Source organism: Onthophagus taurus, chromosome 6 (genome assembly GCF_036711975.1).
Source record: "Onthophagus taurus isolate NC chromosome 6, IU_Otau_3.0, whole genome shotgun sequence".
Classification (NCBI taxonomy): domain Eukaryota; kingdom Metazoa; phylum Arthropoda; class Insecta; order Coleoptera; family Scarabaeidae; genus Onthophagus; species Onthophagus taurus.
The window spans coordinates 2355498-2377897 of NC_091971.1; the positions used below are offsets into that span (position 1 = coordinate 2355498).

At 32.0% G+C, this 22400-nt stretch overlaps 7 protein-coding genes and 1 long non-coding RNA gene across 11 annotated transcripts in view; 4 read left to right on the forward strand and 4 right to left on the reverse strand.

Annotated features, from left to right (window-relative positions):
* The window catches only part of LOC111424825 (uncharacterized), a 30965-nt gene extending 18467 nt beyond the window's left edge, over positions 1-12498 (reverse strand). Inside the window, exons 1-2 of one of the 2 annotated variants that reach the window (XM_023058518.2) lie at positions 12152-12498; positions 9979-10031 (exon numbers count right to left, since the gene is read on the reverse strand). The gene's annotated coding sequence lies outside the window, so the exon portion shown is untranslated. Of the gene's footprint in view, positions 1-9978; positions 10042-12151 lie in introns of both variants that reach the window. The other variant, XM_023058519.2, reaches the window with a different exon arrangement.
* LOC111424826 (uncharacterized) lies at positions 3-693 on the reverse strand. The gene is made up of 2 exons (XM_023058520.2): positions 610-693; positions 3-540 (listed from the first exon to the last, which is right to left on the reverse strand). Exons 1-2 carry the CDS (start codon positions 667-669, stop codon positions 70-72), a joined length of 531 nt encoding a protein of 176 aa, XP_022914288.2. The 5' UTR covers positions 670-693; the 3' UTR covers positions 3-69.
* Positions 894-7225, forward strand: LOC111424829 (uncharacterized). Its single transcript, XM_023058522.2, has 4 exons — positions 894-937; positions 998-1463; positions 6561-6631; positions 6684-7225. Exons 1-4 carry the CDS (start codon positions 926-928, stop codon positions 7116-7118), a joined length of 984 nt encoding a protein of 327 aa, XP_022914290.2. The 5' UTR covers positions 894-925; the 3' UTR covers positions 7119-7225.
* LOC111424830 (uncharacterized) lies at positions 2984-4317 on the forward strand. The gene is made up of 2 exons (XR_011640784.1): positions 2984-3856; positions 3931-4317. It is a non-coding gene; the product is annotated as an uncharacterized lncRNA (long non-coding RNA).
* Positions 12499-13255: 757 nt separating the features above from the next.
* On the reverse strand, positions 13256-14228 carry LOC111424731 (BCAS2 pre-mRNA processing factor). Its single transcript, XM_023058383.2, has 2 exons — positions 14147-14228; positions 13256-14084 (listed from the first exon to the last, which is right to left on the reverse strand). Exons 1-2 carry the CDS (start codon positions 14219-14221, stop codon positions 13323-13325), a joined length of 837 nt encoding a protein of 278 aa, XP_022914151.2. The 5' UTR covers positions 14222-14228; the 3' UTR covers positions 13256-13322.
* Positions 14229-14255: 27 nt separating this feature from the next.
* On the forward strand, positions 14256-15196 carry LOC111424732 (uncharacterized protein C1orf198 homolog). The gene is made up of 2 exons (XM_023058384.2): positions 14256-14775; positions 14828-15196. The coding sequence occupies exons 1-2, from the start codon at positions 14404-14406 to the stop codon at positions 14909-14911; spliced, it is 456 nt and encodes a 151-aa protein (XP_022914152.2). The 5' UTR covers positions 14256-14403; the 3' UTR covers positions 14912-15196.
* An 818-nt stretch (positions 15197-16014) lies between these two features.
* LOC111424730 (autophagy-related protein 9) lies at positions 16015-19083 on the reverse strand. Of its 3 annotated transcripts, none has more exons than XM_023058379.2 (2): positions 18968-19083; positions 16015-18504 (listed from the first exon to the last, which is right to left on the reverse strand). In XM_023058379.2, the coding sequence occupies exon 2, from the start codon at positions 18492-18494 to the stop codon at positions 16533-16535; it is 1962 nt and encodes a 653-aa protein (XP_022914147.2). In that variant the 5' UTR covers positions 18495-18504; positions 18968-19083; the 3' UTR covers positions 16015-16532. The 3 variants fall into 3 exon arrangements, with proteins under 3 accessions (XP_022914147.2, XP_022914148.2, XP_022914150.2); XM_023058380.2 differs by lacking the exon at positions 18968-19083 and adding an exon at positions 18778-18961; XM_023058382.2 differs by lacking the exon at positions 18968-19083 and adding an exon at positions 18685-18770.
* A 690-nt stretch (positions 19084-19773) lies between these two features.
* LOC111424838 (lethal (2) 34Fd) lies at positions 19774-22346 on the forward strand. The gene is made up of 6 exons (XM_023058530.2): positions 19774-19937; positions 20063-20323; positions 20382-20731; positions 20781-21009; positions 21059-21984; positions 22036-22346. Exons 1-6 carry the CDS (start codon positions 19872-19874, stop codon positions 22235-22237), a joined length of 2034 nt encoding a protein of 677 aa, XP_022914298.2. The 5' UTR covers positions 19774-19871; the 3' UTR covers positions 22238-22346.
* The last annotated feature ends 54 nt before the right edge of the window (positions 22347-22400 follow it).

Sequence of the window (22400 nt, forward strand, 5' to 3'; positions counted from 1 at the left end):
TATTTCTTTTTATGATCATTTTATTCGTCATCGCATATTTACAAAATTAAAGAAATCACAACTTTTTTTTTAATAAATTTCTCCTTTATAAGATCCATCGTCGTATAATTTTTCGTTAATATCCGGAATCCATCGACCTTCCAAACCAGATCCGGGTGCTAAAATTGGATACCCGGAAGCGGTTACTGGTGAAGCAACGAGAGTTTTTGCAACACCATAGGGAGTTGAAGCGTAAGCAACAGATGGTACAACAGGGGCAGCGGCGTAACCGTATGATGATACAACTGGAGCAGTGGCGTAAGCAACTCCATGAGATACAACTGGAGATGCAACAAATGGAGCAGAATATCCAACAGCGGCAGCACCAACATTCTCATGAGCTACGATTCTTCCGGCTGGTTGAGCAGAAACGATTGCGCTTCCATCGGGACCTACAACCGAAGCACTCGAACTTGGACCTTCTACAACTGTTGTCTTTGCGAGTGGAGCCACAGGAACAAGACCTGCGGAGGCTACTGCCAAACAAACAGCGAAGATTACCTATAATAAAAATTAATGTTTAATCATATATTTTAAGATGACGTAATATTAAAGGAATTTAATACTTACTAAGGAGTTCATAATTGTTCGATCTGTAAAAACAGTGGACGAATGACGAATAAAAACCATTCACTCGGTTATTTTATACCCAAAAAATGTCCTCGCCGACGCCCATGTTGTTCTTGAACTTAAACTCATAAACTTTTAAGGTCGCCATATCTGGTTTCTAGTATACGGAGTTGGTAAACGAAATCGTGTAAAGTGATCCAGATCAACTTCTTTCTCCGGTTGGAAAATTATCAAGGCCGTAATTTTGATATAAAGAGCCTAATATCTAACACAAAAATCATTAGTTCTCGTACAACCACAAGACAAATCAAAGAAAATGAACTCCTTTGTAAGTAGATTCTTTAATCTCAACTTATATTAAGTTATTAATTAAAAATTTGTATCGCAGGTTATCTTCGCAGCTTGTTTGGCAGTAGCGTCTGCAGGTCTTGTTCCTGTAGCTCCACTTGCAAAGACAACAGTCGTAGAAGGTCCCAGTTCGAGTGCTTCGGTTGTAGGTCCCGATGGAAGCGCAATCGTTTCTGCTCAACCAGCCGGAAGAATCGTAGCTCATGAAAATGTTGGTGCTGCCGCTGTTGGATATTCTGCTCCAGTTGTTGCATCTCCAGTTGTTTCTCATGGAGTTGCTTACGCCGCTGCTCCAGTTCTATCACCATATGGTTACGCCGCCGCCCCTGTTGTACCTTCAGTTGCATACGCTTCAACTCCATATGGTGTTGCAAAAACCCTCGTTGCTTCGCCAGTGACCGCTTCTGGATACCCAATTTTGGCTCCTGGGTCCGGTTTGGAAGGTCAATATGTTCCGGATATCAACGAAAAATTGTACGATGACGGATCTTATAAAGGAGAAATTTATTAAGGTTGTTTTGGATTGATCATGATAATGCGGCTGTAATAAATAATTAAAAACACAAACATATTTGTTTTAATAGTTATTTTTTAATTGATACTTTATCGTACTAGAAATGACCCGTCTGAAATTTCAATTATAGGGTGGACCGAAGCTTCTCGGTCCAATAACACAACGGCTCACTTTAAACCATCCCCCCGTTGTATAGTTAAAGCGGATAGAACAATTGGGAATCAACTCAAACTAGGTTTCAAACTAAACTTTTGGTTAATTAATAAACTTTCTTGAAAGGAACCACAACCATCGTGACCAATTTTTCATCTTATTTAGTTATTTTAAACCAATTAGCACAATACTAATCAACATAAACAAATCGTTCCTAAAATTATCTTCTTAACAAGATTATTTTTAAAGATTTTATTTTAAAACAGAATTTGAATTCGTTCCATTTTATGAGATAATATGTGCAAAATGTGTACTTTGAGAGAAATAACATAGCGGTTACAATGTCTGGATGATAATTAACAATTTAAACCCTGTGGAATAACCAGTTTAAAAGAACCGCATATCTTGGGAATTACGTTGTATATTTTAGTTATTTCTTTGGGTGGTGGTTAAAAGCAGTACGGGAGGCAAGAAAAAAAGATGTTTTGTTGGCTGGAGAAATTTAATTACGAAATTTCTGTGGTTATTATTTTGTAGACGAGACATGTTTATAATTTTAAGCTAAATTTAAAAAAATTAAAAAATTCAATTTATTACAAATATTTAAACTATATTTATAATTTAATATAAAAATAAATCAAAATTAAAATTTTAACGGTTGGTAGTAAAACTACTAATCTCACATCTGTCATAATTTTAATTTAGTTGCGCCATCTATTAGTAAAAAAGTGTCTTATTTATTTTATGGGTTTTTAATAATAATTAATTATTTACTTCGTGTAATTTGGTGTAATCTAACCTAAAACGTTCTTTTATCATGTGCAAAAAATTTTATTGTTTCAATTCAAATCGTTTTGGAGAAAACTATATTTTTTTTTATTAACCTCATTTTCAACAAACGTCATTTTCAAATCGGCAATTTTAGAAGAAACGTATTAACAAAACTGTTCAACGAGGAAACTTGAAATTAGGTCTGATATAACTCAAAACCTTTCCTTATAATCGTAAGTAGTTTTATTTCTTAAATTCAAACTGTTTTGGAGAAAACATTTTCTTCTTTAACCTCACTTTCAACAAACGTCAATGTCAACACGGCGATTTTTATTAACCTCACTTTTTTTCTTTAACCTCACTGTCAACAAATGTCAAATTTAAACAGTGAATTTCACTTATAAGATGCAATATACAAAAATATATTTCAATAGAAACCAGGGAGTACCCACTTACTTTCTCCCACATAAACTGCAACATGACAGTTAAGATATCACTAAATTCTTATTGAAGTAAAACTAGAACTAACACTATCACTAGAACTAACACAAGACCTAGAACTGGAACCATTCACGTTTAGCCGTCTTGAGTACGGCTAAATCAGAATGTATCTAGTTCTAGGTCTAATGTTAGCTCTAATGACAGTGGTAGAAGCTCTATTAGTATAAGATATCACTACCATAAATTTATTTTCTCATTAATTAACTATTTGGTAAAAATATAAAAGGGAAGGAGATATTTGATTACATCTTAATGTTCCGTAAAAGTGAGAGCGTGAATAAATTTAAACCCAGTAACTGCCGATTTTAAATTTAAAGACGAAACGAAATTCGTTCAATTTTCGATTCTTTTCTTTATGGATTTGAAGGAAACTGTGAGAAGAAAACTGTTAGGGGAAGGGGGACTAGTAGTTTGTCGTCGTTTATATCTTTCCCGGTTAAACGAGACTCGGCTACGACAAATAACTCGTACTTTGGCTTCTACGAAGAGAATCCCGTCTGAAAAATGGGAGATCGTTGAAGGGATTTTTGTTACAAGCAAAGTTAAAATTAAAATGATTAATGTAAAAAAATTAAGTTTTTCCGGAATCTTTCTAGGTATATTATTTTTAATTCTTACATAATCTGAATGATTAGTCAAATTCTCTTTCGAAATTTTGTTCTCATTCAGTTTCGTTAAATGACGTCACCTCTTATGATTCACACCAAAATCTTTAAAGTTAACCCGCCTTTGTAATAAAGTATCTTGTTTAACGGAACAACACAATTGCAACGAAACACGTGCTTAGCTTAGCTTTAGTTATAGATATATGAAAATTTCTTTCGACACACCCTTTCTTGAAGGCCATTTACGTCTCTATAAAATCGGTTGTCGTTCGCTTGGTCGCTTTCAGTCTTTCGTTGTCATTGTTAAAGAAGAAGTGAAAGCGAAACCATGGATCTAATAACAATAAGACTCGCTGTAAGTAGTACCTAGTTAAGATGACGCTCGACCGAGTATGACGTGATATCTCAATTTTATTGTAATTTATTTAGATGTTGTTGGGAGTTTTTTTGTTAATTATTACGGAGTTTCATCAAGTTGTTGGTCAACAACAAGAAGAGTTAACGTTTTTAGCCGATGATGGAACTGGTAGTTTTAAAGTGTTGGCATTTGCTGGACCGATGAGGAGAAGTTTTGGACGGATTGTTAGGGATTCTAGGGTACACGAAGGAAATTACCTGGGGAATAATGGGTTTTATGTACCGTATAATCCCGGTGCTGAGGAGTTTTATACTGATGGTTCTTATAAAGGGGAGAAGATTTATTGGTTTAAAGGAAAAAGAATTTATTGGTAGAATTTTTTAACCAAGATTATGATTAGATTATAGGTTCTGTGATAGTGTTATTGCTAAATTTGATTATTAAATTATGCTTATTAATTTCTTTTTTAATTCTATATCCTATTTTTGATCCTTTTTAACCACAAAAATAACTAAACTAATTGCGGTTTGTGTTTTTAATAACATTTTAAAAAGCTGATTATCTAAGATGCCAATCTCTTCATAAATCATTCATGTTTAACAAGTTGCAAGAGATGCCGTTTTCATATACGATTCAAGGTTATTATAACTGCCACAGAATTGTTTATTAACATTTTTTGTTTAACCTGTTTTAATCTTGTTGTTGATATTGGCGTCTACACAATAAAATGTAGGTAAGTGAATTATGTAAATCGTCTCATAACAAGTGCAAGAAATAGATAATGTTAACGGACCGTATATTATTATCTTTACACACAGAGGGACACTTACTATAAACAATCCTCGTGTGTCGTTGAGAAATTATGCAAACTATACCAGAGACAATACAGTTTGCTAAACATTCCAAACGCCTTCAAACTTGTCACTTAAAGAAGTTTGGTTAGTTTTAAGACCTTTACGAGTTTAAACCTATTTTTCAAGTTTAACCTATAAACTGAGTTTGACATAAAAAAGGTTTTTTTTGTTAAAAAGGTTAACTTTTAAATCGTTAAAGAATAAATTGTTTTTATTTAGTAAGTTGACAGTGTTTCTTAAAAGGAATTAAAAAATAAATATGACATCTGTCAAAATTAAGTAACTAATAAATTTTGTTATTTTTTTGACGTTAATATATTAATATAAAAGTTTGATTTCACGTGTAATTTTAAATGATGCAAGCTTCACTTGCAATTATAAATCAATCTAAATTTATAGTTTGTATTAAAAATCGAAATTAACATTTTAACAGTTGGTATTAAAACTGCAAAGATAAACAATGTCAAGGTTATCTCAAAGATCTGTCATATTGGGAATTTAATCTATAAGTATAATGTGTCTTATTTTTTATTACTTTTTAATAGTAATTAATTACTTTGTGTAATTTGGTGTAATCTTACCTAAAACGTTCCTTTATAATCTGCACAAATTTTATTGTTTCAATTTAAACCGTTTTGGAGAAAAGTACTTTGTTTTCTTAAAGGTTATTTTTAACAAACGTCATTTTCAAATCGACAATTTTAAAAGAAATGTTTTAACAAAAGTGTTCGCCGAGGAAACTTAAAATTACGTCTAACATTATTCAAAATCTTTCATTATAATCGTAAGAAGTTGTATTTCATAAATCCGAATTGTTTTGGAGAAAATGTTTTCTTTTTTAACCTCACTTTCAACAAACGTCAATGTCAACACGGCGAATCGGATTGGAAACTCAATATCTTAATGTTTTCGAGTAATAATGATTTCAAATCTTTGTTCGTTTTATTATCTTGTAGATTTTTAATTTTACTTTGTTTCGGGAATCTTAAGTTTTTGATTAAATCTCCTACATTAATTAATCAACCTATATAACCTCATTTTTTTTTAACCTCACTTTCAACAAACGTCAATTTTAAATGGGCGTTTTTTACATTAATTTATTTAAAAAAATTCTAAATACATATAAATTTTATATAAATAAATTGTTAACCTTGAAAACTTAAAATGACGATATATTTAGTAAGTTGGCAACATTTTTTAAAAATAAATAATGATAAATATGACATCTGTCAAAATTAATTAATAATAAATTTCATCTTGTAATTTGTTGACGTTAATATATTGAGATTAAACTTTTAGTTCAATCAATTTTGAGATTTAATCATGATTAATGACAATTTAAACGTTAAAAAATTACATTCATGTGTAATTTTATACGGCGCAAACTTCACTTGCAATTATACATAAATCAATTTAAATTTATTCTTCTTCAACATCCAACGTCGTATTTTTTTCTCATAAATATTCTTCATTATCTCGCGTAGTTTCAATAAGATGTCATCTAATTGTTTTGTAATTTCAAGGTTGTTTAATAACTTTTTGATATATTTCGATTAATTCTTTATACAGGAAGTATTTTTGGTTGCTAAATTGTTTTGTATTATTTTTAAAAATAAAATATTCATAAAACTCGATGTGTATCGTAGGCCACCAACTACTGGAATTTAACGTTGGCCCGCATCACGGACAAAGAAACAACAAGGCGTTGTCCTTTCGTTTAATCGAAACCGTCGGCGTAGGACTTGATTTCGCGAAACGAAAAAAAATTAAAAGAAAAAAAGTATTGGGACTGGATGAAAAGACAAGGACGCTGAGCGGGTATAAATCGACCGACTCCTTCTTCTGAGACGTTATTAACACTCTAGAGAGATCCACGGCGAGTTATCACCAATTAAATACACCAGAAATGAAGTTCTTGGTGAGTAGTTTCACTTCTTCCTACATTTCATTATATATTATTATTTTTTTAGATTGTTTGTATGCTTTTGGCTGTTGCCCAAGCTGGAGTTATCCCAATCGCAGGACAAGTTGAACAAGAAGTCATCCCTGGAATTGCTAATGAACATATCGTTCAAGGACCAAGTACTAAAACAAGAGTTTTAGGACCCGATGGAAGTCAAGTTAATTCCGATGCTGCTGGAGGCACAATTGTCCCTGAAGGTGGAGTTGCAGTTTTTGAACCAATTCTTACTTTAACAAAAGGAACACCAATTGTTGCTGCAATTCCCGTTCCGGCGGTACCACAAACAATCGTTCAGCCAGCAGCTTTAGTTGTCCCTGTTGCGAAATCTTTAGAAGAAGGCCAATATATTCCAGATAACACCGAAAAATTATACGATGATGGTTCTTACAAACCATCTCCTTTAGAGGAAGCTGATGATGGAACTTATAAAGGAGAACAATAAAGTTGGTTATAAGGAGGGGTTCTAGTCTTAGAAATGAATAAAAATCCACCCGTAGAGTTTGTAAACAAACAAGTTTCGCTAATAAATTTTATTTTACTTAAAAAGAACCTTAGTAATTAATTTTGGTGAAGGCGCCGGTGATATTTTTCCAAGAACATGGACAGTCGATAAACAAAGAACACAGCAGGCGCCAGAGATTTAATTGCTTTCTAAATTTAAAACGTGACTTTTTCACAATTCAATGCTAATTCGGTCTCGCGCGCGGCGGCACTAAAATTTCACCCAATTTGTGCAGTGCAAATTATTTTCTTAATTAAATCTCTCTTCTTTTCAACGATTTTATCATTGCGTGTTCTTTTTTTATTTCCTCGTTTAAAAGATAAAAAGTTGTATGGAAACCGGCGTTAACTGGTTGCAAATTGAACACTCGACCGCAGATGATGAGAGTGTGTGGGAGGAGGGTTGGGTATTGTTGTCGTCTGCTAGACGTAATCGATATTAGCTAAAAGAGACCTTCGAAAAGGGAACGCGCGATAATAAAGCACCGTATGGGAGATTTCTTAAGAGATAATAAACAACGTATGTTTATCAACAAGCAACCTCACATTTTAAAACGAATTTAAGTTTTACTTTTATTTTTTTTTTCTCGTCCAATTAACGAAAGTCGATCGTGAGGGGGTGACAAAACGAATACTTGAGACAACCGTAGAACGAAGAGCACGTGTCGTCCTTGACACATATTTTTCAACCCTCGCAACCGATTCTCGACGACGACGACGACTCCAGACGATGGATCGAGATGGTAAGGAAACAACCCCTCTCAGTCTGGGTCTATTTTCGTTCGACCCTCAATTCGATTGACGATATTGGCCGTTGTGGAAACTACCGGCGGCTTGAAAATACAGATTTTCCAATTTTCCACCTCCAACACAATCACACCTCCAGCAATTTCTTCGATTATCAATGAAAACGTAAAAATACTAAATAAATTCATTTATTTGAATCATTTCGTTCAATCCAGATCAACAGTTAATGGTGGAAATATGAAATTTTACTAACGAAGCTTTCAAATGCATCAAAGTAACAAGATAGGGTGCTGCTACAGAATCCTTTGATATCCGACAATTTTTCCATGCCTAGAATCGAACGTGTTTCCAATTTCAATTAGCGCTAATTACTCCTACTCATTTCAACGCGTTGAGCGAGAATGTAATGTAATTGAAAGTACACATATGGTACGTTCGATTAATGTAATTAGAAGTTGGATTCGAAGGGTGTTTTAATAAACAAAAATATAATAACAAATTTAGATTGAGTTAAATCAATGGTCCAAAAACTTTTTCATAGCCGTGAAATTAAACTTGGAACGGCCACCCTCATTTCCTTTTTCACGTTGATTACAGCGACCGCCGAAAACTTAGTTTCGCTCAAATATCACGTCGAAAAGGGAATGAATATCCGCTTGGAAACGGATATTCAACTTTTATTGAAATTCAAAATTATGCCAATTCATCTTCTCCATAGATCGTTATTTTTATAAAAGCTGATACATTTTTCATTGATTTCAAAGATTAGGAATTAGTTTTTCAAAAATGTCGCATAAATATGCCAGTATTTAATCTAGCTATAAATAAACGTCATCATATTTACAATAATTTCATTTCTTCACATTCGTGTCACTGATTGAACGCACTGAAGATGCCAGGTGATATCTTGGCGAAACGTCTGCCCCTTTCCAAAGGTAACCAACAGTCATATATTCAAGGTCTTCTTCGTTCTGGGCTATAACCACCTGGTCGTTAGCAAAATGTAGACTGTACAGCATTGTTTGTTCATCAAGTTCAATCCCTCTATATTTCTTTCTCCATTCTTCAAGAGCAATCTGCACATATATGTTGAATAATAAAGGGGATCACATTTTTCCTCAAAAATTGTTTAATTCTAAATCAAATGAAATTTTTAAGTTTAAAAATTAAATTATTTAAATTCCATCGTGTCCAACAATAGAAAATTTAATTTGAAACGTATAAAATGTCATTTTCCTGTCTGCAATCTCCTTTCTCCCCATAAAATTACGAGAAATAACTTTGTCTCCAGCGTGAGCTTTCACCGACTTTCAATATACACAATTAGATTTATAAATTTCACCGATTTTTTCATATTGGGCTCGTTTTCGCTTCATACACAAACACATAAATATTTACAGCTTTTTTTTTAACTAATTTTACACCGAGTCGGATTTTAATCAACGTTCGAGGAAAACTTATCATTTATTCAACATGTTTTTCTCATTCCGATTCTTTTTTATACTTTTCTTTTACATTAAAAAAAAACAGATTTAAATACATTAATCTAATAATAATTCGTTTGTCCTTCTTTCTAAAATATAAATTCGTATATAAAAAAACGCTTTTTTTTTCGAACCATGACCCTGATGTTTAACGGTACGCTTGGTAATCATCCATTCCGTCTGATCATCAGCCCGTAAAATCAACGTCCGTGACAATAAACAAAAGGTTTCTATTTCCTCTCGTTTCGTTTCCTCAATCGAAAGAGCCGCAAAGACCTCCACAAATCAATACGACTTTAAACGAAATCGACTTTCAAAGCCAAATCAATTGCCTTTCCAAAGCTTTAATCCCATATTAGTAGTATCAAATGAATTGAATAATATCAGGAAATTGAGCGCAAGTGTTGAACGCGAGCATAATCGAAACGGGATCTTATCTAGGTAGATTTCAACCACAAGAGTAGAGGGAAAGAGATAGACATAATCTATTACTCAGACAATCGGATTACATCTATGGTTCGCTCGAATTAAACTATTGTTACTTGATAATATGGGTCATTTTCTACTTACCAGCTTGTAATCGAAGAATTAAATGATTCCTGCTGATTTATAGTTTTTTTTTGCTGCATAGATCTGCAAGAAAATAGAAAAATATCAAATTAAAATTAAAAAATTTCTTTTTGACATTGACATAAAGTAATAAACATAACCTAAAAATTAATTTTTAACGTCAAAAATTATATGTAATTATTTAATGAATTCAAAACGTGCTTGGAACATTGTAAATAAAGTTATTTCAAGACTTTTTTTGCAATAACTAATAAGAAAATAGAAACATATCAAATCAAAATTAAAATAATTTTTTTGACATTGACATATGGTAATAAACATAACCTAAAAATAGATTATTAACGTCAAAAATTATAATTATTTTTTCTTGAAAATTATTTAATGAATTCAAAATACGCTTGGAACGTTGTAAGTAAAGTTATTTCAAGATCTTCAAGACCTCCATCCATTGAATCGTTGAATTCCATCCAAACCTAACCACCCACCTAGACCCCCTTTTCAAGGACTCTATGCACCTTTCGCCTCGTCGAGACTCGGAAGTAGCGTTCTCGTTTTTATTTCCGCCCTCCGATATCCCCCTCATCATCCCCCGCGTTATTTTACCTTGTTTCCGTCTTACCACCACCATCGCGTCGCTGTGGCGCGAATCGAGAAGGGCAATTCCCTTCGTTTCCCGATCTCGTTACGAGTCCATCTGGGGTTTGCGCTAACTGCGTTATCCAGGGCGAAATTCGCATCTCCCGTCCCGGTTCCCGGGTGTTCCCGGGGTTCGTAGTTCGTATTTACAGACGTGTTTACTGTCGCTATAAATAATTTTGGTACAAGGACTGGGTCGTGTTTGTTACCGGCAAATTGAAAAATGGCTTTGAATTGATAGTTTTAGATTGGGGGATTTGTTGTTTGTTGAAATCACGTTAAAATGAGATTTTTTTTCATTGCAGGGTACTCTTTAATTTCAAACTCTTTAAGAAATCCTAATAAACCACTTTAATTGATTTTGACAGCTGTCAATCAAAATCTAACCTAATAACAAAGAAGTTAGCGATCCTCATAGTAAATTGATGGTGATGTTTTAATATTTATAAAGTTTTTCAAAATGAATCTTCAAAATAAATAATAAACTTTTACCCACATAAACAAAAAGAAATGTAAAAATTAAAAAACAGAAAAAATAAAATGCTCTCTGAAGTTGGCGATTTATTTTAGAATAATCCCGATTTGTAAATTATGAATTGAAATTGAATTATTGATAATGTGAAAATTTTAAATATTAATAATAATCGGTAAGATTGTCAACTTCTTATTATTAAGAATTAATTATTTAATATTTAAGCTTCATAAATATAATTTCGAAAAGCAAACTAATTTTGCAGTTTCTGGCCCTGATTATTTAACAGTTAAACGTTAAATGACAGTTTAAATGTCAAGGTAAATTTATTTTTAATTAATTTGAATTTATTTATGTTTTTAGTCCCATTTATACCAAATATAGTTTTTTTTTGTAAAAGCATCTGGAATAACAGCTGTTACTTAAAAAATAACATCTAAACCAGCACATTTACCGTGTTAAATAACACATTTTAGTTATTCTTAGTAAACAGATTTTATGGTCTATTTAAGTTAACGCTATTTAAGTCACGCTCGTTTATTAAATGTTATTGTAAATTTAAATATTTGTAAAGTTAACAAAAAAAAATTAATATTAAAATGTAATCAATTTTCTGTGTGATCGTTCCAGTTTGCAACCTGTTCAAAAAGAAACAAATACCGTTACAGACTAAACGATTTTTAACGATTTCGCGTCTTCCCTTTAAATCAGGTGGCCGCCGCAACCGGTTTTTTAGTTGACACACTTTTTAAACCATTTTCTTTCAACAACGTCGTCCATGCGCACGTTTGATTCGATCCAACAAAACGTTAAAAAGAATACATGAAAATGCATGAAATTAAAAAGAAAACCTCGCTTTCACCACTACACCATGGGAGAAAATGCAAATTAATTATTGTTTTAGAAATACGCCTTGCAAATAGAAACCCTTTTATTTTGTTTTAATTTTTTTAAATATTTGATCAATAAGTCCTCGTAAATACATACAAATGAGGTAAAAAAACGATCGATTCCACGTCCTTTACAAATAGAAAGTAAATTATTAATATAAAATTAAAAACATACCTAAATAAATTACACCCAAGTTTGATTAGTCTTTTTTTTATTTGCAGATTAAAAATTCACTTCACTCACTCAAAACAAGAAATGTGAACAAAAAAAAAACTAAAAAATAGAACACAAAACCAACGAGAGAATAATGGAAAAGGGAAAACAATAGGAACGAGGAAACGTTCCGTTCTGTACTGAAAGCAGCAGCTAGAGCACCTCCTTTTGTCTATTTGCGTTATCGTTCGAAACGATAAATAATAGAATATATTCACGCGATCCAATAACTAGCTGTACTAAAACTTGAACACGCCGACGGCAAACTCAAACCAACGTTCTCGCATAAGAGGTCACCAGTCTACTACTGCTTTCTTCTATAACTCACTCTCTGAGACGCTCTTCGAAACATCTACTTTTACAATGAAGAAGACGAAGAAGGAAAAGAAGAAGAGGAAGAACTCGATATCGTCGTTGTTGTGTTCATTCGTTGTATGCCGTTAGTAGAGACGTACGTTCTCAAAAACACAAAATAAAAATTTATTAATCCTTAATAAATTTAGCAGTACTGATTAGAATCAATACATTTTATTCAAGTTAATCAAATTTTTTTAATAAGATTCAATATTTTTTAGCTAACTTTTAGCATTTAATCATCTCTTAATCCCTACAAATAGCTTCAAGAAAGCTACAAATTTCTTCATTCATATTAATTCATTTATCAGATACTTATTTAACTATTTAACTATTTAATATAAAAATCTGTCCATAATTCTTTCAAAAACAGCCAGGGAAAGGTTTTAAAGTATTTCTATCGCCTTAATCTTGTATAAGGTTAGGTTAGTACTTATTGAATTTCGACTAAACTGTCAGCAACAGGATGGTTACAAGTGATTTATTGCCGATATTGTAGCCGTTACGGTTTAATGTGGCCAATCTCTAGGTCGCAGACTCACTATATTATGTACGATGTAATTACTTAATTAATTGCTTCTGGCGTTTGGTAATGGATTCCCATCAACACTCACCAACATCATTTGAGGCGTGAGGAAGCCTAAATCAATCTTGGTCTTATCAAATGGAATACTTAACTGATTTTAGTAATTGATTCAAAGAAAAACAAAATTGATATTTTTTTAATTTAATAAAAAAAAATCGCAAAAAAAATATTTATTTATTAATTACATTATAATTAATCTTCGTCGTCCTGATTTGTAGTAATATTTTCAACTTGTTCTTGAGAATGATCTTCAGCTTCTTCAATTTCAGTTTCATTTTCATCTTTCTTAGTTTCATCATTTTTTTCTTCCACATCTTCTTCTATTTCTTGTTGAGCAACGACCTGTTGTTGTTGTTGTTGTTGCTGCTGCTGCCTTAGATATTCTTCTCTTTGTTGTTTATATGTCTTCAATTGATTACCCATATTTAAAATATACTCCTCTGCGAGACAACAAGCTTGTTCGATTTCGTAATTGTGTGAAACTAAAGCAACCCATTTCGCTTCTAAACTCTTTAATTGTTCCCCACCTTTGGTTTGTAACGATTTTCGCTGCCAATTAACTTCTTGCAAAGCTTGTCTTAAAACTGCAATTTTTTTCATTGCGATTTTTTCGCAATCGGATAACGTTTGAAGATATCTTTGCCAAGCGGGGCAACAATACTCCAACATTAATTGAAGATTTAATATTCTTACAGCTTGGTGTTCCAATTGCGCTTGGGAGTTTTCGACGCATTCGAACCAAGCTTTTTCTTCATTTAATTTTCCGCTTGGCGGAGGCGGAAGTTCATAACGTTTCATTGACATTGTATCCATCGGTAAACGATTTTGCAAGCGCTCAAACTCAGTATGCATCATTGGAGTTTCAAAAGAGGTTACGTTTAATGGAGGTAAATGTTCTAAGTAGTTTTTTGTCGGTCTAAATCTACGACATTCTTCTTCAACCATTGCAGAAGCCTAAAATTAAAAATTAAATAGAAATATTTTTGAGGTTATGTTATTTTTTTTTTTTTACTTACGGCTTCTCTAACACCGGGTTCATCATATCCTTGGTCTATATAAGGTAAAGCATCGACAACAACCTCACCAGCCATTATTTTAATTAATTAATTCACAATTTTAATTCAAAAATTGTCTTGTCAAATATGACAGCTAATGAAAAAGTGAGGTTATGTTTACTTTTAAGGTTAATCAATAAAGGTTAATTTCTACATAAAATAAAAATTCAAGTACTGAATATTAAATTAAAGTAATAACAAAACAGAACACTAGTAGAATGGCTTTACAGGAAGTAGCAGATGAATATTTTCGTAGCATAAATTCAACGGCTAAAAGGCTGTGTGAAGACATGAAAGAAATCAAATCTAATTACGAACACCTTTGGGATGATTTTACGGAGAGCGAAAAGTCTGAAATCATTAACGAAACGATTGTAAAACCAGAGATATCAATTCAATATGCAAAACGTGGAAATGTTATTAAAAAGGAGTATCAACCTTTACGGAAAGGGGATAACAATTACAGTTTTAAAGATGAACATTCTGGTCCATTCCAATTTAGGACTGTTAGTCAAGAAAACTTATTTATGTCTGGTACTAATAAAATTAGTTCTAGAAATAACAAAGCATTTAAAAATAAGGAAAAAAAGGTTATTTTTAAACAATAAATTGAGAATAAATAGTATTTTAGTTATTTTTAAGGTTGAAGGCACCATTTGTGAAGCTAAAATGGATGACTTGAATGCCATACCAAAGACTGGATTAGATTTATTGGATAATTGGTAATTTCGGTAATTTATGTAAAATTTTATTTATGTTTTATTGTGTTTTGTGTAATTGCTCTGGATGTTCTAGTCAAGCAAAATGTTTTTGTTGTTGTTATACTGCCATACATATCATAAAAGAACTGATTGCTTGTTGTTTATTTAAGCAGTTTTACGTACCAGTGTTTTTCTGTTTTAATTTAAAGTAATATTTTTAGACAAGAAAAAATTTAAATTTACACAACTAATATACTTCTTGAATATGTACTTTTATAAAATGTATACAAATAAATACATACATAAATAATTCTTCTTCTTCTCCTGATCCTTAATTATGCCTGATGGCGTCGGATAAATCTTATTCCTATTCCTCCATCTACTCTCTCTGGTTCTTGCCTAATTCCTTTATATCTGCTGGAGTCTTTTCTTCCCAATTTTTGCTATTCTTTCCTCCCATTTCTTCCTCTTCCTGTTATCCATTATGTTCCATTCTAATTATGTGGGCGTATCAGTTTAGTTGCTTTCTCTCTATTTTGCTGATTAGCTCCTCTTGATCTATTTTCCTCATTCTTTATCCCATCCCACTTCGTCTTCTGTACTATTTTCCGTAAAAATTTCATTTCCATTGCTGTGATTTTTCGTTCTTTTTTATCTTGGAGCGTCCATGATTCACTGGCATATGTTAATATTGGGACTGCACGGAGTTGTACACTTTCAGTTTTATCTTTTTATCTATCTTCTTCTTCCCAAAAATTGTTCTGTTTAGAGTATGATATACGTTGTTTTCTTTATTTTTGGGTGTATGGGATGTAATCAATAATACTCTTAGCATTCCTTTCTTCCGCCACAAACGTATATTTATCTTGCCTCCTCTGGCTCTACATAGTGTTTCCAAACAATAAGTCGTTTATTTGACAAAATTCCAGCATTCTTTGCCCATTTCTATTCATCACTACCTCTCCCTGATCCTTATGTTAATACCTATTCTCGCATTCCAGTCGAGTAAAGTTGTTCCAGTTGAGTAAAAATCTCGTATTTTTCCGTCTTTTATAAAATATATGTTATTAATTCTTTTTACTTTAATGGGTTGAATTTTTCAGGTGAACAAAGCGACAAACACAAAAGTATATGTATATATTTTTTATTCCACTTTCTTTTCTTTTAAGTAGTTGTACATTCGCAGCCGATTTAAAGCTATAACAATTTCAATAATTTATCACACTTAATCTAGAATAGTGAAAAAATAACTCCTAAAGCGACCCTATCTCGTTTATATCGTAGAATATCGGTTTTAAAGTAGCATATGAATTGAAAATTAGAAAGTATTACATTTTATTACTTTACGATTTGATTTTTTTTTCGTTTTATTTTTATAATAACAATATATTCTTTATATATTTATATATCAGCCTTTCGATTGACTAAGCACGGTTCGAGATTAAAATATAACTCGTCCTCTCACTTATTTTATATTTCTTTTTAAAAATATTTACAACTAAAACATCCCCTTTTGTGTAGAGCTGTCAATAACAATGTCGATTGTTATTAATAAAATCTATTAATTATTACATTACACGCATTACATATTTACATTTTGAACACTTTATTTGTTATCTATTTACACAATATTTAAAACAATTTCCTCATCGGAGTTGTGGCGATTGTAAAAGCGGTGTTGTTTCAACAGCTGTTGGGATATATCTATTTCCCGTTTGTCGACTATGGTTTAATTGATGTAAATACATCGTGCTAGCATTCATGTGGTTTGGCAAAGAATTTAAGGGTCCCTCCGCTTTCCAAGCGGGGCCTTGTAACGAACTATCCGTTAAATTCGTTTGCATCAATAACATATCTCCCGCGTTATTGATTTGTGCTGGATGAATCGACAATGATTCTCTTTCAATGTTTTCGACAAACATCATCGATTCCGGTGGTGGAATCCATTGTGGATTCGTAGTGCGGAAATGCATTAAAGACAACTCAGTTTTTCCATCTTCAGCTTGGGTGTATTGGTCCCGGGGTGTTGGAGCTACAGAATCCGTTTCTTGCCAATCCGGATTACCGTGTCTTCGAACATCCATTTGCGCAAAACTACAAACGTCGCCAACCCCGACTACCGAGACAGTAAAATTTCGGAAGAAATCCACTAAATCTAACGATCTCGGTTTAAAATAAGTCCATAAAACGTACGGTGTGAGTAACGGCGAAAATAATTCTTCAAGAATCGCAACGAATTTGTATTGGAAAAGTTGTTGAAATTCAGTTCGAATACGAATGGTGTGAGCTTGCCCTCTCCATCCCGGTGGTAAGTAATCTGTGTATTGAAGTACGTTCGCTAATAATAATTCAGGACAATAGGCAGTTGTTTCATCAGGGATCATTGCGCGACAAACCGGGATTAAACCCCCCAAAACTGTCATAACAGTTAAAAGATGCTCGACGGAAATTACATCTGGATCATAAGCAGTTAAAATAATAAAAACGGCCAAGATAGAGCTACACATAAACATAAAACATCTTGCGATAATCGCCGCTAATGATGACCCAAAAACGGCTAGATATCTGGAAGCTGGTCGATGAGCCCTGCATAATCTTGCTTGGAATTCGTGATCGAGTTCATTAAAATGCCTCATATACAATCGTCCGTACATTGACCAGTTCCGCAATCCCAAAATACCAGGTTCTCGTTTCAAACTTTCCGCGTACGAAAAAAAAGTGTGCAAAAGTTGCCAAACGAAAATTAATGGAATTAAAATAGCATTTCCTAACGCAAGCCACTTAATTTGAGTGCTTAATTTCCTAGCTAATTCATGTCGCAAATTTTGCTTACGATATTCCTCTTTTAAATGCCAAGGATTCTCAAAGGGCGCCCAAGGAGAACAAAATAACAACAATTGTATGTTATATCTTAACCCCCGAGTCCAATAAATAACCTCCCCCAACAAAGGAAATTGTATTCTTGGTGGAATTAATCTTTTATTAGTCATCGCGACAAAATAATTAACTTGTCTTAATATCCTGTGATAAATATCCAACTCGGTTAGTTCACGTTTGTGTATGCACATTTCTTGTTCTAATTGAACCGCTCGCACTTTCGTTTGTATTTGATGCCACGTTAAATTTTCTAAATCCGAATCCGCGAATCCTAAAGCTGTGTTATAAAATTGTTTGATATCCCAATATTGTAATAAACTGTAACCGCTACGACACAACCGTAATAACCACACGAAAAACGCTATCAATAACACTATCCAAGTCCACATATTCAAACGACCAGCCCATTCCCCCACTGGATATACAACATCTCCGATTGTCACTCTGGTTGAATTTCCAGGTGGTAATTTATTTCTAAATAACATATCGTAATCGATAAAGTAAATTAAGAAGACGGTAAAAAAAATGATAAAAACAAATTGGATTAATTCTGATATTTCTTGGGCGAGCATACAAAAAAATCCGTGTCGTTGATGATATTTATACATTCTCGAGAAAAAGGAATCCAAGTCTTGAATGTGATTCCACCGAGCTCGAGATTGTTCGGCCACATGAAATAACACCCCAGTGTCTTCAGTTTCAACATCTTGTAATGTTGCGTAATTATTCATTTTGTAGAAACTAGAACAAAAAAAAATATTGTAATCTTGTTATTATCAACAAAATTTTATTCAATACATGATGATTATTGCTACATAAAAACAATAATTTATGATTTAGTTTCGAAATTTAATAATAACTTAACAACAAAGGTTATTGTATAAAACTTAAATTAAAAAAGATAGAATAGACTATACTTACTGCTTTTAATAACTTAAATATACTAAAATATAGTGGATCACAAAAAAATTTTATATAATTAAAAAAAGTAATGAGAAATCTTCTTTAACGTACCTCTCTATACTAAACTTCTCTACGTTTTAGTTATTAATGTAACACATTGATGTTTATTAATAAACAACAAGATAATAATTGTTATTGTTACATGGTGATAATGATTGATGAAAATAAAAACACCTGTCTCTTTGAACTAACGACGAACATTGAAACTTGCTTATAGAATACGTTACGTGATTACACTTACGTCTTTGGTTTCTAATAATATCAAAGGTGATGCATTACGCGACATAGGCGATTTGTATTTATAAAGATGCACAATAATTTCGAGTAAACAAAGAGACGTCAAGTTAGGGAATTTTACTGTCACCTACAAATCGAGGAAAATAGCACTGAAACGTCAAACTTCACGTTCATAAATTAATACAAAATTTTATTTTCAACCATTTCGCGAGCTTTTTAAGTAATCATTTTTAATGTAATATTTCTGCGTATTATTTATTTTTTGTTGATTCATTTTCTATGATTTTTAAATGTATCGAATTATAAATTAAATTTTTTGTAACCTTTATGTTTTATAGCACCATCTTATTTTAAATAGCGAAACTAAGTGTTTTGAGTTATAGGACTATCGGTAATTGTTGGATAATGGATATTCTGTGGTTCAAATTGGATATTTAGTTCAATGAATGCGTTTAAACGCTTGCGCAACCGTAAATAAATATTTCGCTGGGTTTTTAACACCCCGGTTCCGATAGAAGGTTAATAATAAAAATTAGAAAAATTTAAGGGTTAAATTTGGAATTAGTTCAAATAGAGTGATTAGAGGGCGGTACTGTTTCAAAGATGACCAATACAACCATAGATAAATTAACTTTTATTTTGTTTAAACAATTTTATGAAACGTCGGTTTTTTTTACGAAAATTAATTAATTTATGCTCAAATCATACGAAAAAAGGAATTTGTTTAGGTTTACTTAAATTGAAATTTTGACAATAATAAAAATTAAAAGGTTAAGATTGAAATTAGTTCAAATAGAGTGATTAGAGGGCGATACTGTTTCATCCAATACAACATAACCTCTTCCTTGTGTTCAATATAAAGTTTTTAAAGTTAATTTGCACGTGCTTTATCGTTTTAAACTATTATAATGCAAGTTTCCGATTTGAATAATGTGAAGATATATAATTTAAGTGCCGGAAAATCTTTGCCAGAAGTAAATTTTAAAATTATTTTCTTTTCCTTGTGTTTAAGATAACCTCAAATGTTTAATATTAACTTTATTAACCGCACAATTATTTTTTTTGCTTATATTTTATGTTTTTGCTTAATAATTTTTAGTGGTTATCAGAAAGAAAGCGCCGCACACTTTTAAAAAAAGATGTAGACATTAGACGAAGAATCGAATTGATCCAAGATTTTGATATGCCTGGTTTAAGTACTTCGATAAGAGTCTCAAAAGATGGCCAATACATTCTAGCAACAGGAATATATAAACCTAGAGTTAAATGTTTCGACGTTAACAATTTATCGCTTAAATTTGAACGTTGTTTTGATTCGGAATGTGTTACTTTTGAAATATTGAGTGATGATTATAGTAAAGTAATATAAAAGGAAGATTGAAATAATAAAATTTGATTAATTTTGTATTTGATTTCAGATAGTTTTTTTGCAATGTGATCGTTATGTTGAATTTCATGTTGCTCATGGTCGTTATTACCGATTAAGAATACCAAAATTTGGCAGGGACATGAAATATCATTATCCAAGTTGTGATTTATACATTGTTGGTAGTGCTTCTGATATTTATCGCTTAAACTTGGAACGTGGTCAATTTTTAACTCCTTATTCGAGTGAATCCTCAGCAATAAATCGTTGTGAAATAAATCCTGTGCATCATCTTCTGATTTGTGGCACCCAAGAAGGTAGAATTGAAGCTTGGGATACAAGAAGTAAAAGTTTAGTTGGCAATTTTGATTGCGCCCTAAATTTTGTGAATGATCTTAATCAGTAAGATTTAAAATTAATTTAAAACAATAAATTAATGTTAATATTTTAGATTACAAAGTTTTCCTTCGATTACTGCTTTAAAATTTAATGGGGCTCTTCAATTAGGAGTTGGAACCGCCACTGGACATGTTTTACTTTACGATATACGTTCAAACAAACCTTTTTATATTAAAGACCACATGAATGAACTTCCCATTAAAGATGTTGAGTTTCATAAACAAGAGGAGTTTGTTTATTCGATGGATGGATCCACTGTTAAAATTTGGGATAAAAATAATGTACATAAAATTAAATTGATAATAAAAAAATTAAAAAAAAATTTTTTAGGGTAAATTATACACATCGATTGAAGCAAAATCCGAATTTAACAATTTATGCATCGTCCCAAACACTGGATTATTATTTATCGCCAATGAAAACACAAAAATGCAAACATTTTACATCCCAAGTTTGGGGCCAGCGCCGAAATGGGCGAGTTTCTTAGATAATTTAACCGAAGAATTAGAAGAATCCAACACAGAAACTGTTTACGACGATTACAAATTTGTTACAAAAACTGAATTGGAGAATTTGGGATTAGATCATTTAATTGGAACCAATTTATTAAGGGCTTATATGCACGGGTACTTCATTGATGTAAGATTATATAAAAAAGCGCGAGATGTAGCTAATCCATTTGAATTCGATCAATATCGCAAACAAAAAATACGTCAAGTAATTGAAAACGATCGCGAAGCTCGCGTCAAAGTCGATAAATTACCAAAAGTTAACAAAGATTTAGCCCTAAAATTAATAAACGATAAAATCACCAACAAAAAGAAAAACAATTCATCATCATTATTAACCGATAATCGATTTAAAGCGTTGTTTGATAACCCGGAATTTGAAATTGATAAGAACGCTGAAGAATATAGATTTCTTAATCCCGTTTTGTCTCGGTTAGATAAAAATAAAAAGAAAGAATTGAAACAAAAATTGGTTGGAGAAGAATTCGAAACGGTTCAAGAAGAGGATAAAGATCAAAAATCGAGTGATGATGATTTTGAAAGTGATGATTCCTCAGATGATGATGATGGAGCATGGAAAGAAGAAATGAAAAAACAACATAAAATTCTTGAAAGAGAAAAAAGAATTCGCGAAAAACGCGAAGAAATTGATAAATTAAATGAAGAACAGAAAGCTCCGAAATTTTTTGAATTAAGGGCGGGAGAAGAGTTTAAAGGGGCTCATAATATGAAACGAAAATTGAATAAGTAATATTATTTTTTCTTTAGTATTGTTGATTTACATTTATTTTGTTGTAGGGCTTCTTTGGCTGAAAGGTTACAAAACGAAGATAGTTCCGTTAAAATGCATTCATTTGGTAATAGACAGATGACTTTTTCTGTTTCATCTAAAGCACGTGAAGCCGCAATTAATGAAAAAAATAAAAGACATCGAGAAGAACGAAAAAAATTGGTCCGTCCAACTTTTGGGATAAAATCTTCAAAGAAAAAACATTTCTAAGTAATCAAGAAGACGATATCTTAAAAAAAAAAATACTTTGCCTTATATTTATACTTCTTTTTGTAAATATAGTAATGTAAGATTTAAAAAAATTTAGATTTGACATCAATTTAGTTCATTTATTTCTCCCTAGATGGTACTAAATATCGAGTCAAAAGTAAAC